The 17,218-nt window shown below is 42.5% G+C and overlaps 1 protein-coding gene across 4 annotated transcripts in view; it reads left to right on the forward strand.

Moving 5' to 3' along the window:
• FAM49B (family with sequence similarity 49 member B) overlaps nt 1-17,218 on the forward strand; it is an 81,789-nt gene that overhangs the window by 38,035 nt on the left and 26,536 nt on the right. For 3 of the 4 annotated variants that reach the window (XM_014459677.1, XM_023757763.1, XM_006093295.3), the window contains exon 3: nt 16,523-16,605. In XM_014459677.1, the coding sequence (XP_014315163.1) occupies nt 16,533-16,605 (73 nt within the window). In that variant the 5' untranslated portion in view covers nt 16,523-16,532. Of the gene's footprint in view, nt 1-15,551; nt 15,625-16,522; nt 16,606-17,218 lie in introns of those variants that run through there. The other variant, XM_023757762.1, reaches the window with a different exon arrangement.

Below are 17,218 nucleotides of genomic sequence, written 5' to 3' on the forward strand. Positions count from 1 at the left end.
TTTCTGTGGATGACAAGCTCAGAGGTATTTCTAATACTCTTTGGTTTGTTGCCTGGAATCTTGCTTGAAGGATTGCTAACTTCCACCTAGAGCAGTGGTTCTCCACCTGTGGGTCGAGACCCCTTTGGGGGTCGAACGATCCTTTCACAGGGGTCGCCTAAGACCATCGGAAAACACATATACAATTACATATTGTTTTTGTGATTAATCACTATGCTTTAATTATGTTCAATTTGTAACAATGAAAATACATCCTGCATATCAGATATTTATGATTCAAAACAGTAGCAAAATTACAGTTATGAAGTAGCAACAAAAATAATTTTATGGTTGGGGGTCACCACAACATGAGGAACTGTATTAAAGGGTCGCAGCATTAGGAAGGTTGAGAACCACTGACCTAGAGGTTAATGACAGTTTCACATCCAGATTCACAGGCACTGAATTCTCCTCCTGGACCCCAGATTAAGGACTCCTGTTAGTGAAAATCAGCCAAATTCTTTGTCCTATTTGATAAGTGCAGTTTTCTATGTTCTGTATCACTCATCTTAAAGAAGTAGCACTACACATCCATACATTAAGAAATATCCTGATGGTGTGGGCTAGAAGTTTTTGAAATAGCTTTGAAGAAACTTCTGTTTGTTGGTTAATAATCACAGAAACAGCATTCTGTGGAAAATGGTGTAGATGATGTGTTAAGCCTTGGAGTTTGCCTGCCTCCGAAGAACACACATTCTAATTTCAGGAACGTGAACTACATATCCTATATTAATAAATAAAAGAGAAACATGGTAATTAGCCGTACCTCCGCTACCCTTCCCATTGGCTAATCAGGGCGATATGCAAATTAACTGCCAGCCAAGATGGCGGCCGGCAGCCAGGCACTGAAGCAAACAAGAGGCTTGCTTGCTCCAGTGACAGAGGAAGCCAACGTTCCCCGCCTGCTGCTGCCGGCCTCTGAGCTTGCAGTTTGAAACATTGTTACAAATATAGAAGCTAAACAAAACCCCAGTAACCTGCTTCCAGCCAGCTGGGATCTCAGAGCTGGAGTTGAAACAGTGTTTCGATTATAGAACCCAAACAAACCAGATACCTGCTTTCAGCAGCCGAGGCCTCAGAGCTGGAGCCAAGCCTCAGAGCTAAAGCTGGCCCAGAATAAAAAAAAAAAAGAAAAAAAGGACAGGTTGGGAGCTTTAGTCATCCGCCAGCCTGAAAACAGCCCTCAGCCCCTCACCCAGACTGGCCAGGCACCTCAGTGGGGACCCCCACCCTGAAGCGGGTGTGACCAGCTGCAAACAGCCATCAGCCCCTCACCCAGGCTGGCCAGGCACCCAAGCGGGACCCCCACCCTGATCCAGGACACCCTTCAGGGCAAACCACCCGACCCCCACCTGTGCACCATGCCTCTATCCTATATAGTAAAAGGGTAATATGCCTCCCAGCACCGGGATCTGCGGAGCCGTGAGGCCTCCTGGCACCGGGATCAGTATGACAGGGCAGCGCCCAAACCCCCTGATCGCCCTGCGGCTCCCCATCGACCCTGTCTTGAGTGTGACAGGGAGCGGTGCCCCAACCCCCCAGTCGGCCCTACCCTGAGCATGACTAGGGGTGGCATCGCAACCTCCCGATCCGCCCTGCTCTGTGCATGACAGGGGGCGGCGCCCCAACTCCCCAATCGGCCCTGCTCTGAGCCCGACCAGGGGCTGCACCTAGGGATTGGGCCTGCCCTCTGCCCCCCGGGAGCAGGCCTAAGCCAGCAGGTCGTTATCTCCCGAGGGGTCCCAGACTGCGAGAGGGCACAGGCCAGGCTGAAGGGACCCCCCCTCCCCCCCCCAGTGCACAAATTTTTGTGCATCGGGCCTCTAGTCCTATATTAATAAAAGACAAACATGCAAATTGACCATACTTTCGCTATGCCTTAAGGCACGCCCACCAGCCAATCAAAGCGACTATATGCAAATTAACCCAACCAAGATGGCGGCCGGCAGCCACAGAGCTGGAACGAGCAGGAGGCTTGTTTGCTCCAGTGATGGAGGAAGCCAAGGTTCCCCGCCTGCCGCAGCCTGGCTCTGAGCTCCACTGAAAGCAACAAAGTTTCAATTATAGAAGGTAAACAAACCCCAGATACCTGCTTTCAGCCAGCCGTTGCCACGGAGCTGGAGCGAGCAGGAGTGGGTTGCCCCTGGTGATGGAGGAAGCCAAGCTTTCCGCAGGCCTCTGCTAAGGGCAACAAAGTTTCAATTATAGAAGGTAAATAAATCCCAGAATAAAAAAGAAAAAAAGGAGAGGCTGGGAGCTTACGTTGCCAGGGTGCTTGGCCAGCCTGAAAACAGCCCTCAGCCCCTCACCCAGACTGGCCAGGCACCCCATTGGGGACCCCCCACTCTAAAGGGGGTGTGGCCAGCCTGAAAACAGCCATCAGCCCCTCACCTAGGCTGGCCAAACCTCCATGGGGTGAGGGTCCCCACTGGGGTGGACATCCTCCGAGGGGCCCCACACTGCAAGAGGGCATAGGCCGGGCTGAGGGACCCCCTGAGTGCACAAATTTTTGTGCACCGGGCCTCTAGTATTAACATAAAATAGTTCAAGATGCCAACAGTTAACCAGAGAAATGCCATCATTCGTTGCCATGGGAAGATGCAGATGGTAAGTGCTCTGATGCTTGTGTTGTGGAAATGTTGGCGAGCACCAGAAGGTTACACCAGTGGAGTCAGACTGGATCTTGGTTCCACAGTCTCAGTACTTGAGTTATGGCCAAGAAAGAATTCAGAGCCCAGACTCAAACTATATAAGAGAAAGTTTATTTAGAAAGTCACAGAGGTAGAAGTGAGCCTAGTAGAAATGGGCCCAGGAAACAAGTAACAAAGGCACAAGAAGGGCCTTGGAGTTTAGGAGGGAGAAAGGTAAATTACGGTGATGCACCTGGGGGAAGAGAAAGGGGAGAGGGAGAGTGGCTTTTCCCTAAGGCCCTAGGGCTCTTAAGGGTGGGAGTTTTAGGGGAGGTCCCAGGGAAGGATCTCAGTAGAATATTCATCAGCTTCCCAGGTGGCAGGACTTTCAGGTCTTGGCCTCCACTGATTGGTCTGCGCCAGGGCAGGGGTTCATTAGTCCATGCGTCTGGTCCTGATGTCAGCCACTGTGGGGCTTGTCAGGTGTTGCTGCTTCTCTGGGCCTGGAGCTGAAACACAGTTGAGGCCTAGATGTATTTGATGTGGGTCAGAACCTCATGTCCTGGGAGCTTAGTGCTGAAGAGCTATTCTGTGACCCCTTTTATGGTTCCCCCATGACTAGCAAATTGCCAGGGGAGGAAAGGTCAGGGGAGGATCCAATCCTTATGACCAGCTATGATATGAAAGGTCAGGGGGTCTGAACTGCATGACCAGCGATATGCTAGGGGAGGAAAGGTTACGCTGGGGCCAAGGTCCGTGTTTTCCCAGTTTTGCCTATTGCTAGGCACCCTGAGCGTTCCACCCTGGTGACCTTCTGAACCTGGTCCATGGTCCTTGCTCTGCTCATGTCTGTCTAATTGCCTACCACAGAAACACATACAACAAGGTCAAGACTTGTAAAACATCATCAGTGTTTTTCAGTTACATCTGCAGTAAGAACTCTACAGTGACGATGTGCCAGCCTAAGTTAGGAAGAGCCCAGAGTGGTGTCACTAAATTTGAATGTGTTCACCACCTTGTAGCTGACTACCAATAAAGGGAATGGCAGATCTATTGAAATTTGGTTGATAGCACTAATCTTTGTTTTGAAGGGAACATTGTGAGTATCCGGCTATTGGGCGTTTTGGTTCTATCAGTGTGATCCGACCCTGATGCCATATTTTAAAGATGTTCTCAAAAGCTGCATTGCCAAGGTCAATGGATTAAGCCCTACTTTCAAAAAACTAATTTGCTGCTTTCGCCCAAGTCACCAAGTTTTTCTAGTCCTCAGTTTCTTTCTTTTATAGAGAATTGAGCTACATGGTTTCAAGTCACTTCATGAACCCTATATTTTGGGCTCAAATTTTGTATCCTTTCTCATTCCCTTCACTTCCTTCCTCGTACCTCAGACACGTGGTGAAAATATTCACAGTCGTTAAGTGAATTGAACTTTGGTTTAAATAAATATTGTCCTTGTGTGGAGCTTTCAAAGCTATAATTATTAGATAACATTTAGTTCAGAAAACTTTGTGATATATGCATTCTGTATTTCTTTTAATGGTTTGAAAAATCCATTTAAAATTAATAAGCTCCACTATAGGAAAACATTGGAATACCTCCTATTTTTTGTTAATCTTAGTTTTTTTCTGGGGGGATTGGTGGTAAATTGGTGCTTACAGTGCTATTTAGTGAAAGGTATCAGCCTTGTCCTTTGAAAATAGTCATGGAGTATGCTTTTTAAATTTACACAGGGAATCTGTCCCCACTGTCCAACTGAAGTAAAATAGTATTTTTAAAAATGATAAAATGAAAACATTCAGTTATAATTACATCTTTTCTATCAAAATGTAATGACCTGTGTTAGAGTCTTTTAAGCATAATACAAGATACTGATTTAAAAATGTAGAGTTATTCAAGTACATATCTTAAAAACTATATGATTACCAAGAAGAGAAAATTTATTTTGCTTTTGTGATCTGTTTGATTATGATGAGCCTGGAGGAGTTATATTTAAGGGAATGATTTTAATTGCAGTTCAGGAGCAAGGGAAACATGTAGCAGTGACCCCCTGTGATGTCACTGTATGAATTCCGTTAGTGTGCCAGGCTCAAACAAAGACCTAGTAGGGAAACCTTTAAGGACATTTCATAATACTATCTGTCATCTTTTCCTAGTCATCATTTTTTTTCTTAAAATTTTAATCTCTCAAAATTTTATTTCTACTTTAGAAATTTTAATACTGGCATTGAATTAATTTCTGTTAGGAACAGTTGAAATATTATAAAACTTTTTGGATGAGTTATGTGTATTTTCATTTATGACTAGGAAGCAGTATGGCAAAATGGTTAAGAGAATTGTTGGGACCCAGATTTGCTGGAGTGAATTTGAAGCAAGATGTTTAATCCTTCTGACCTTCAGGTTGCTCAGATGTAAAATGAGGATTGTAATGCTAACCAACCTCATAAAATGGTTGAGGATTTTACCAGGTAATCCTGTGCATATACTATTTAGCATAGTATGTGGCACACGGTAAGATCTCATTCATTGACTTTTACTTTCGTTTAGTGCTTACAGCATCCAAGGCCCTCTGCCAGATGCTTTGGTTACAAAGGTGAAATTATAGTCCAACTCCAGGAAAGCTGGTTCTGTGCCCTTAGTTCCTTTAGTGTCTGTTTAAGAAGGTCCTTATAGTGAATATTTCCTAAATAACTCCTCCTAAACTTTATTCCCTTTCAGAAGCTAATCCTCACAATTACTAGACAGGAGACAGCTTGCTTGTAATTTTTTGCATGTATGAGTGTATGTATTTAGTCTGATAGATGGCTTTCTTTTGACCTCAGTTTAATATATAGTAAGGTATTTCAAATATTTAATAGGTTCTCAGCTGGCACAGGTATTGTTTTGTTTGGTTCTAGGAGGCCAGTGAGAACTGGTACCAATGAGGAGAAATTGACAAGTGGGTGAATTTCAGCTTAATACAAGTTTTGTGTGATTCTTGAGGGCAAGATGTATGTTGGATTAATTGTGCATCATTTTATTATTGGCTGGTTTCTAAAAATTGACTGAAGTCTAAAATTTAAGTCATTTGAAAGTAGAGCACTTAATGGTGATTGTTTATAATCGAATCATATTTTTTTTCAAGGGAAACCTTCATAATAAATTCTTGTGAAATGGGTAATGTTGAGTTTTTCTTTTTTTTCCCTATTTCCGACACTCACCATTCTGTCCACTCCTAAATTAGTTACCTTGGAACTTTGTACTAGACCTTCTCATACCCTGTGCCTGTACCTGCTGGGAGACATAGCAAGAAGCAGTTTTTTGCTTTCTTGTTCTAAATTTTCAACTGAGGCAGTAATTTGCATTGGTGGTTTAATTTTTAATGGCTAGAGGCATGGAAGAGTACTAGTATTAGTAATCTTTGAATCTGTCAAAGATGTTGCAACAGTCTGATGTAATGCTATTTTATTATGGTTCACTTCTATGTGAGGGGCGATACTGGCCTCCTACTTTACTATATGTATTGCACATTCCAGTGAGTCTTTATTTAAAATAGCTTAAATAAGATTTTTCCCCTTAAAATACTAACTCTAAGTATATCCACTAGATGTCAGCATTAGGAAAGACGCAACATAGCATGTAGCGTCACAGCCAGCAGCTGTGAGAGATGCAGTCTAACAAGTAAACTGACCTGTGTGAAGTCACATATTTTGCGATACAGTCGGGACTAGAAGTCAAGTCTCCCAATTTCCATTGCACCGTTCATTTAGGTCACATTTCTGTAAGGCAAGTAGCTTAACTCCGTATAGTTACTAGACTAATATAATATGTTGATCTTGACACGTGCTAGGGATTCATGGAGAGGTTTTAGTGCTACTATGATGCTGTGCAGCTGAGCACCCAGTAATGCCCAATTCCTGCATCTCTTCCTGTCCATTTTGCCACGGAAGGAGAATCAACGGATCACTTGATTAATAGCTACACTAGTACCTGATGACAATAGATACTGTTGATAAGGTTAAAGTTCAGCTAATGTCTAGAATTCTCTGTGTCAGTCATATTTCAGCCAGGAAAGCAGAAACCTTGCTAGGTTTTTACAATCGGGGATTTAACATATGGATTGATATACATGAGCGTTGGAAGCCTGAGCAAAAAGAGGATGCTGAGGTCCAAGCATGTGTATTCACAGCACCTCTGACACCAAATGTGTGGGATAACCCCCTCCCCTTCTCCCCTTCCCCCAGCCAGTTCTCCAGCTCTCAGGACACTAGCTGACTGTCCTGCAATTCTCTCTGACTCTGACTCTGACACTGACTTCGTGGCATTAGTGCTGACCTCACAGGTTCAGGGCTCAGTCCCATAACATTGCCATCCACTCCAGATGCCAATCACAAGTCCTAGACCTATGCACTGTGACCAGACAGTTGTGAATTGGGGGTTCCCATGATTCCTTCTTAGGTTCAGTAATCTGCTATAATGGCTCCCAGAGCTCACTTCACTTCCTAGTACCGGTTCACTGTAAGGGATTTTTATGAAGGATGCAAATGAACAGCTCGGTGGAGAGGTCCATCGGGTGAGGCCTGGAAGTGTCCTGAGCATAGGAGTTCTGTGCAGTGGGGTGTGCCACCCTTCTAGCATGCGGATGTGTTTACCAACCTGGACCGTCTTCAAACCCTGTCACTTAGGGTTTTAAAAAAGTATTTTTATGGAGGTTCCATTGTGTGGGCAGGACTGATTATAAATCATTGGCCATTTGTGATCAGCTCATTCTTCAGTCCTCTCCCTTTCCCAGAGATCAGGAGCTGGGGCTGAAAGCTCCTTCCCTCTGATCATGCTTTCTGGTAAGGAGCCTCTATCCTGAAGCTATTTAGGGGCCTGCCAAGAGTCACCTCATTAAAACGAGAGCCTCCGTCACCCAGGAAATTCCAGGGGATTAGGAGCTCTGGGTGAGGAGCTGGAATTAAAGACCAAATATACAGTTCTTTTTTAGTCACTTGAGGTAACTTAGATATTAATGGTAACCACAGGAAGCAAATACCACTTCTAAAGCAGGGGAACTAAAAGAAGGAGGAGGGCTACCCCATAAGTCTGGAAGCTCAGACCTCTGAAGAGGCTAGGCCCTGCACTGCTGCTCCAGTTCACAGGAAGCCAGAGCCTGGAGCCATGCCTGTCTTTTGCTGACAGGAAATGCTGATGGGATTTGAAAAACAGAGAGAGAGGGACCTTCTTTGTTCTCACCTGCCAATCTGCTGTTAGGCTTGGGGGTGAGAGATAATAGAAAAGTAAGTCACAGTCCACCTCTGACTACTCGGCATTCACTTATACATGTACAACAGTGAGGACATTTTCATGCTGTTTCTCAGAGTTCTGGTTCTTGGATAGCTCCTGCCCGAATTGTCTAGGGTACAGGTGGAGGAAGACCCCAGGGAATATGGAGTCCCGGAGGGGATGTCACGTCTGCTCACTTTATCACATTCAGTGGAACCATGAGTGGGGAGAGAGTGGAAGTCCTGGGGGGCTCAGATTCTACTCAAGCACGCTGACCACACAAAAGTCAGAAAACAGAAGAGCAAGAGAAGAAGGGAGATCTTGGTTATGCCACTTAATGAACAAATACTTGTTGCCTACTGGTCATTGTGCTAGTTCAGAAGGTGCTGTTTAGTTACTTCTCTTGTTGAGAAGAAAGGGGAAAGAAGGAAGTGAAGTGGGTGTGGGAAGAAGGCTAAGGTGTGATGTGCATTGGCCGTGCAGTCACTAGAGACAACAGCATATTGTCAGGTAGCTATTGCAAATGCTTTACTAGTAGGCTTGCTTGAGTGGTTATCTCCATTATTCTGGCTCTCACCTCTTGGTGGTGTTAAAGGTCTTCCCTGAAGTTAGTCCATTTACTACCTTCAGCTGCCATGTTCCTAATGTGAGTTGCACCGTTTCAGAAGCTCGGAAGGAAGTATGATTATGCCTCTCCTTTAAGTAATTGTGTATCCAGCTGATCCTTCAGAAAAGTGGTGCCACTGCATCCCACTATGTACAGGTATGAAGTTAATTCAGTAGGTTTTTATTGGACATTTACTCTGCACTCTGTGGAAGATTTACTTGTAGCAGAGGTGCACCAAATACACATTGGGCCAGTCAAGTCAATATTCAGCTAAGACCAAGGCCAAAGTCATCATAGAATAAGCTTTTCAGATACGTTAATAAATCTGGAAATTTATCAAAATTTAATGACTACAGTGTTACTAATTTTAATAGTCAGATTTTGAAGGTTGGACATATTAAAGCATTTTTTGTTTTACACTCCTGTTCATAGTCACTCTGCTGTTCATATGCAATATTAAATCCACCTTTGCTTTCAGAAGGTGTTGTTGCAGCTTCATAGAAGTAGTTCTACAATAAGGCTTTGTGCCATGTTTGGGGAAGGAGAATATTTTTAGAAGCAGATGTGCTAATGTGAGATTGTTGGTATCATTTGAATTTTTTTTGAGGTTTCTACTGTTTCAGCTTGTACCTGCTGCTCTATGCAATCACCTGAGATCTAGAAATGTGGAATTGGAGTTATGTAAGTGGCTTTCCAGATAGCAAAACTGTAAGTTCCCACCTGCCTTTCAACTTTGCATTCACCTCCTGGCATTATTTGCTGTGTAGTAGATTGATCAGAAGGAGCTTTCTGGCATGTGCCATGTGATATTTCTGTAATTGCTCAGTTTGGCTATTTCTTCAGCAGGTTCCAGCAGATGAATTACAGTCTCTGAAAGCACCATTGCCTATTAGTAATATTTTTTGTGTTGGCATTGTTATTATCTTCAGAGTACAATATCGATACTTTTTTTAAGTGTTAAAGCAGATTTTTAACCTGTAATAGCTGCTTGGCTGACTATATGACAAAGCAATTCCAGCATCTCTTGTATATCTGGTAGTTTGTCTTTGGAAGAAGAATTAGGAAAGTGATGCTCTTTATTTTTGCTCGTGCAAAATATATTTTATTATATTACAGTGTGTTATAGTTTCTGAGCATACAACATAAGGTCAGATTTCCCTAATAATCAACATTTTGAAAATTCTTAATAGTTGTACACAAAGTTTATGGCTTTTACAGAAAGGAAGAAAGGAAGACAGAGGCTGTCTTCATCTATTTTATTGGAAAGGCAGTGAGCTCTTTTTAAATTCTAAGGCCTTTTTAAAAAAGACTTAGTTTTCAATTGTCAGTATTTATTTTGGTCTTTCCTCTCCCCTCCTTGGAACACTCCTATAATTTTACCAAGTTTTGTTTCAGTGTGGATTTCTAATCATGCAGTTATTCAACAAACATTTGTGGCTATCTCCAACATCCTGGGCATTGTTCTAGGACAGTGGTTGGTAAGCTGTGGCTCGTGAGCCACATGCGGCTCTTTGGCCCCTTGAGTGTGGCTCTTCCACAAAATATCACGTGCGGGCGCGCACGTACAGTGTGATTGAAACTTCGTGGCCCATGCGCAGAAGTCGGTATTTTGTGGAAGAGACACACTCAAGGGGCCAGTGAGCCGCAGTTTGCCAACCACTGTTCTGGGACGTGGGGATGGAGCACTATACAAAGCAAAGCCCCTGCCTTCTTCAGGTTCACCCGGCAGTGGGGGACAGGTAACCAAAGGGGTGACTATGTGTTAGAGTGTGATGACCATCCATTTGGGAAGGTGATGGTGATGGGAGAGGGGAAGAAACAGATGGGTTGGTCAGGGAAGCCTTCCATGCGTGGTCTAGAGGAGCAGTGTGCTGGATGGAGTTCAGTAACTTGTCATTGATGGTCTGTGGACAAAGCATTTCAAACCAGGAGTGGTTGTTTCTTTTTCTTTCTTTTATTGGTAAAAAATGTAATGAAGGCATTTCACACATGTGAGGATAGAGGGTAAATTGTTGAGTTGAGAGATTTAAAAAAAGCCTGTGGAGTGGTCACCTGGCAGAGTGGGAGAGGAGGTTGACGGAGTTATGTAGCAGGATCACTGGACAAAACAGGATGTTCATTGAAAGTAGTGATTCCTAATGGGCGGACACTTGTGCCCCCAGGGGATATTTGGCAGTACCTGGTATCCGGAAATGTCATTGGTTATCACACTGGCGCTGGGGAGATAACCAGGAATCCCGGGTGCTGCTAAATAGCTTACAATGCGCAGGGCAGACCCCACAGAAAAGAACTATGTGGTTCAAAGGTTAATAGCGCCAAGTTTAAGAAATCCTGATTTAGAATGAAGCTAGTCACTGTTGAGTTTTGCTTCCTTCTCATCCCCCACTTGGAAATAGTAAGTTTATAAACTGAACCGAAGAAAACTGATGCTAAAAGAGTGATTCAGATTGTGCTGTGGATGCTGAAAGAGTAAGTGGGGGGTGTGGTAGGAGATAATGGGGCAGGGGTGCCACTGCCCTTGATAAGGTGGTCAGATTGAAGCCTCTCTGAAGAGGGCACTTGAGATAAGACCCCAGGAAGGATGGAGCAGCCTGCCATGGGACTAGCCTCCAGGCAGAGGAGACACCATTGGGAAGCCCTGGAGTTTAAAAGAGGAAAGAAAGCAACCGCATCTGGTAGGAACTTTCTAGAGAGAGAGAACTAGTGTATTAACTGTAGTGCAGAGCTGTATAGTTGTGTTTCTTTTGGCTTCTGTTTTAATTACGAAAACTTTAAGTGCTTTGTGGGGAATGGTCTGCTGTAGTTAGTGCCTCTGTGAGCTCAGACATGCTGCAGACCGCCGGCCAGGAAGAGCGAGTTCCTCTCCAGATGCATCGCCAGTGTTGAAACCAACATGCAACGTAAGAGCTCACTGCCACAAAATTCCACCAGAAATATCACAAGCACTGGAAGTAAATTACATTTGGTTTCTATGTATTAAATTTCTCCTTAGCTTACTCAGTGAATATCTACAATATTTAGTTTGAATCCAAGGATTACAATAAAAAGCAAACTGAAAGAAAATTCTTTAGCTTTTTCCTCCTAAATTCTGATCGTAAGACTCGCAGTTTACTGTTCTAAATATATTTATCAATTACTTTGAAATAGTGCCTCTAGAATAAATCAGTAGCATTTTGGACCAAGTTGTATAGAATCGGAAAGTTCTTTTATATATATTGTTATCATTTGCATCAGATTTATGTATTCATATGAAGCTTAGAAGTCTTATTATTCAGAACTCTTTTAGATGCAAATGACCGAAACCCAGATCAGCTAAACAGGTAAAGGGAAAGTTGGTTGAAAGAAATGAGGGTATCTTAAAACCTGAGGAAAATCTAGCAGCTAAACTGAGGGAAATGGCAGCTGGAACCTGGGAACGAATGGAATCACAAACCAAGGACTTGAGGACACCTTCTGGGGCTTTCTGCATGGGGCCTCTGTTGTATTACATCCGCTGGCGTCATTCTTATGTGACTGCCTGGCTGCTGGGGGGGTGGAGTGTGTGTGTGCAGGAAACAAGGCTGCCACTCCCTCCAGAGCTGCTTTCCGCCAGCTCTGCTGTTGGAGCAGATCTTCTAGCTCTGCCATGGCCATACCGCAGCAGCAAGTAGATGCCAGGCTTCCTGTACCCCCCTGTCAGTTTAGGAAGCCTCTGCAGTGATGTTTATTATTGTGGACATTGTACGGATGAGATGTGGAGAAGTCAGGAATCCTGACTAAAGTCCCAGAGCTGGGAAGTGACAGAGTTAGGGTTTGAATCCAGGCAGTCTGACAATGGACCAGAACCAACAATCAGCCACCATATCGTATTCATTGAAATCAGCCACACTGAGGGGCTGGAAGGTTTTGTTTTGTTTTTGGCTGAAAAGTTAAACAATGCAAGACTAGGATGTGGTTTTACTTTTTTTTGTTTTTCCTTATAAAAAAAAAGATATGACCGCTGATAACATAATGAACTGTTTTCAGATCTTTGAAATGAGACACACATGGTATGGGTGCTGGCACAGCATCTTTCATGGGTGCATGGGGCTGCTGTTGTACTACATCTGGGGTTCCCAGCCAGGGGCGATGTTGCCCTGGGGCATTTGGCAATATCTGGAGTTATATTCAGTTGTTCCAACCTGTTGTGTGAGTTACTACTGGCCTCTCGTGTCTACAAGCCCAGGATGCTGCTGCTAAGGATCTACAATGTGAGACAGGCCCAGTTTTAATAGTGCTGAGGTTGTGAAACTGTACTAGATACACTGGGCCATTTCAAACTTAGAGTCTATTAGGGTCGCCACAGGAGGTACGCATGAGGCCAAAAGTGGTAAATAATTATGAATTTATTAGGCCATCTGGAAACAGGTGGGCTGAACCCCAGAATGGCTCCAGCAGCTTGGGACCAGGGACTCAGATTTTAAAGGACACTAAGCAGGCTTTTTCGGAGGGAAATTCTCTAGGCAGTCTGGATCCTGGGCAAGTCCAGAGGAGAAAGATAATGGTCTTAGCAAATGGAATGCGGTCTAAGGAAAGGGAATGTTGTGAAAGGGGCTAAAGGTCAGTTTCCCAGGGGAGAGGGTATCATTCCATTATTTGATCAGATCTAACTGTTTATTTGGACTGAAGAGGTAAGAAATGCTAAATTTTTGAGTACTTGTGGAGAGTGAATAGATCAGACCAAGTATGAAGCCAGGTGAGAGGGGGTTAGGGTCACATTTGGCTAGGACGCCTCGAAAGTAGGACTAAATGGTGAAGGGGAGATAAGAAGGTGGAGCAGACAAACTTGGCTAGTTTCAGTGTTTCCCTGAGAATCACCTGTGGCTTTCAAGTAAAAAGGTAAGGAAAGGAATCTCTCCCTCCTCTCTTCCTCCGGCACCTCTTGATGGTCTCATAGGACTAGGGCAGTGGTCGGCAAACTCATTAGTCAACAGAGCCAAATATCAACAGTACTTCTTCAAAATAGACTCGCCCAGGCCGAAAACCGACTTCTGCGCATGGGCCACGAAGTTTCAATTGCACTGTACGTGCGCCCGCACGTGGTATTTTGTGGAAGAGCCACACTCAAGGGGGCAAAGAGCCGCATATGGCTTTCGAGCCGCAGTTTGCCGACCACGGGGCTAGGGTAATCTGTTGTATATTTGGTCTCAGTTCTAGTGAGAGAGTTTATGTATTTGGAAACAGAAATTCTATATATATATGAAAGCTTTTAAAAAGTAAAGCTGTGAAATAGGCTATTTCTAAATGGTTCCTAAAACTTATTGAATAAATTTAGTAGCCAGTTTGAAGTAATTGTTTGGATGTGATTGATGATTTTGGAACAGTGTTTATATTTTCCTTACTGTAAAAGTTTGGTATTATTAAACTTTTTATCATGTACTAGAGGCCCAGTGCACAAAATTTGTGCACAGGTAGTGTCCCTAGTGGCTGCTGGCTCCCAGCCAGGGCCTCCCTTCCTCTGCTGCCAGCTAGGGCCTTCCTTCATTTCACACCTCCCCCTGGTGGTCAACACACGTCATAGCGAGCGATCTAACTCCCAATTGGTTGAACTCCCGAGGGGACACTTTGCACATTAGGCTTTTTTACAGATAGATAGATAGATAGATAGATAGATAGATAGATAGATAGATAGATGAGAGAATTAAAGCTTAAACAGTTCCCTCTTAGTGTTTATCTCAGCTAATCCATTTGTGTAAAACATTGTACAAACTATTTCCAGTGAACCTCTATGTCATAGGGATTTTGATATAAAAAATAAGACAGATCTCTACCTCTCCCATTGGGAGATTGTTTTGAAAGAAAGGAGACCCTTCCTTATTTACCATATTTGTGAATAAATTAGATTGTCCTTAAAATTGTCCAAGAAATGTGTGTGTCAGTCCAACAAATAACTGTTATACGTGTACTGTTATTTCCTCTTTGTGGAGTTTAAAGTTAGGGACATAGGCCATTGTCTGGGGAGTAGGTAGAGGAAGGGGTATCAGCACAGGTGTCCAGAAGTACTGACTCTTTTCAAACTTCCTGTATGGGGATGAATAATAAGATGTCTCCTTTCATTGATTAAAAAATATTGTTGCTTTTATGTTTTGTTTCATTTATATTTGCCAGCAGTTCCATATTTGGAGAAAAAGTATTAAGATTGGGGGTGGGGAGTGTCTGTGCACTGTAGTCTGACTTCCAATAGTTACTGCCACTTCCAGGTTTGAATCTGGCTACCTGATGGTCCTGACACCGCCCTCCACATCCATCCACATTGAGTCATGGCGAATTCGTGCGCAAGATTTACTATGCCAATATCTTATTTTTACTGTGTTTCCTCTGCAAACTTACTAAGTTATGGTAATTGCTGGATCCTTCATACTGGTTTGCTATGTTAACTTTTAAGTTACATACATTGTATGGTTGTATCTAGTTAATATTGTTGAATAATCAGTCTGAGTTGAACAATAAAATGTTTGATTAATTTTTGGAGTATAGAAAATGTAAGAAATACTGTTTTATGTGTGGTAAAAATTTTTAAGTAGGTTATTGGTAACTGCCTTTGGTCTTAAATGGTTAAATATGGTTTGAATACTGTTTTCCTTATATTCCCAAAGGATTTGATCTACAGAAGGAAAATACCCGTGTTATTTAAAAATATGGTCTCAGTATTTACTTACTTCAGAACTCTATTTTGATGTTCATTTAAACTGGGAATATATGTCTCAAATGTTATAAAGAAGTAACCTATCATAGATTAGCCAAATATAAATATTGCAAGTTATATGTAAAAATCTGATCTTTTTCCAACTTGCTGTATGTAACTTTTTTTGATCTGTGGAAAGAGGACAAAAGCTATAGACTCAGAGCCACCTGTGCTTTTGTTGTGCCACATTCTCAGTGCCAGGAGCACACAGACCTGCACCTGTTGGTAATTCCGAGCAAGCCAGCCTTTGCCGAACCCCAGGCCTCTGCTTAAACTTTTTTTACTGGAACTAAATGATGTTGCCATTTTTATTTTTAGGTTTGCTGGCATGGGTAATCTCATTAAGGTGCTAACCAGGGACATAGACCACAATGCAGCACATTTTTTCTTGGACTTTGAAAGTAAGTCTCTTTAGCCCTTCACAGCTGGTGCATAATGGTAAAGGTGAAAGGTGAAAGGTGAATGATCCTCACACCACAGTGAAGGCCAGCCAGAACATTTGTTAATAACGTATGGGGAATCAAAGTTTGCATGATTTTTTTCCCCTAATTGTAGGCAAACATCACCATCATACATATAATTCTTTAGTTTTTCATTTGCTAAAATCATGTTGAGTCTGTAGCCAGTGCTGTCCTTTCATTAGTCCATGAAGCAAGGAGCCTTATGATGAACATTCTACTAGTATGCCTTGGTGACATGCTCACATTCTGCCATCGGCGGCTGGATACCGTCGAAGTGTGCTGCACATCAGAATCAGTACTTAAATAACCGCCACCAGTTACAAATCCAAATTTGGATAGAAATAGCCGCTTTATTTCATGGCATACAGGAAGGAAGTTTAACATACTACTCTTTTAAGATGAAATGCAAAGGTGAGCTGTGGCCAAAACTCTTGATATTTGGCTTTGAACTAAATTGTTGTTTTGGCGCAATTTTAAACAAGATTACATGTGAATAATTCTTGATCAGAAATTTCTCTTCCAGAATACTAGCACTGTTGGAATACTTAGAGAATTTTTCATTATAAGGCCACTAATGAGACTTGTCTTGGGAGAATCTTGCGAAGAATTAGAGTAACAGTTGTGCCATTATGTACAGGAAGCCACATTTCACCTCTAGGTCCTCCACATCAACCGTGGGAGCCCGGTTTGCTGTCGCCCGAGCACAGTCTGGGTAACCTGAAGGACGAATTCATGGCCTAATGAACGTTTTCCCTTTTGCTATTGAAACAAAAAATCCATTTCCAATGTTCTTTTTCATAAAGGGATATTTTCTCTTTTCTCATTCTTGTCTTGACAGGTACCTTAACATGGGGAATCTTCTTAAAGTTTTGACATGCACAGACCTTGAGCAGGGGCCAAATTTTTTCCTTGATTTTGAAAGTGAGAAGATGATTTTATATCTATTTCTCTTTGCCTGCAGTAGACTGCGTTTGTCTTGCACTAAATGAATGTTTCCACTTTGCCATCTGTTTAACTGCTTTGCATGACTGAGCTATGGATTGTTTGAGTAAAATTTCTGGTGCCTTCTAGAACTGGAAATCCTGTTTCATAGACTAAATTGTAAAATACTTTTATTTGAATTGTTACAAGAGATATCTCTTTAGTTGAGCATTATTTTACATTTTGAGATCTCAAATGAAAACTTTTAAGATTCTCATATGAAAACATTTCTATAAAAAATTTTGGTGGAAATTTGTTAATAGAAGCAATTTTTGAGGGGAATTATTGCAGTTGAGAAAAATTAAATATTAACTCCATGTACTATTGAAGTATTTTAATACGAATTGGTTCTTGAAGGCCATTCAAAGCTTAGTATTGGCATAATATTAAAAGGTAAGTGTGAACCTTAATTATTTAATCTTTGTATATAATTAATTTGAAAAGTTAAGAAACTCATTATATGTACTTATTTCAGGAGTTAATTTTTTTCTAACTCTATAAAGAAAATAATGGGTTCACAGACCTTTAAGTAATTTGCCTTCTGTTTGTTTTA

The sequence above is a fragment of the Myotis lucifugus genome, unplaced genomic scaffold (assembly GCF_000147115.1).
Source record: "Myotis lucifugus unplaced genomic scaffold, Myoluc2.0 scaffold_113, whole genome shotgun sequence".
Classification (NCBI taxonomy): Eukaryota; Metazoa; Chordata; class Mammalia; order Chiroptera; family Vespertilionidae; genus Myotis; species Myotis lucifugus.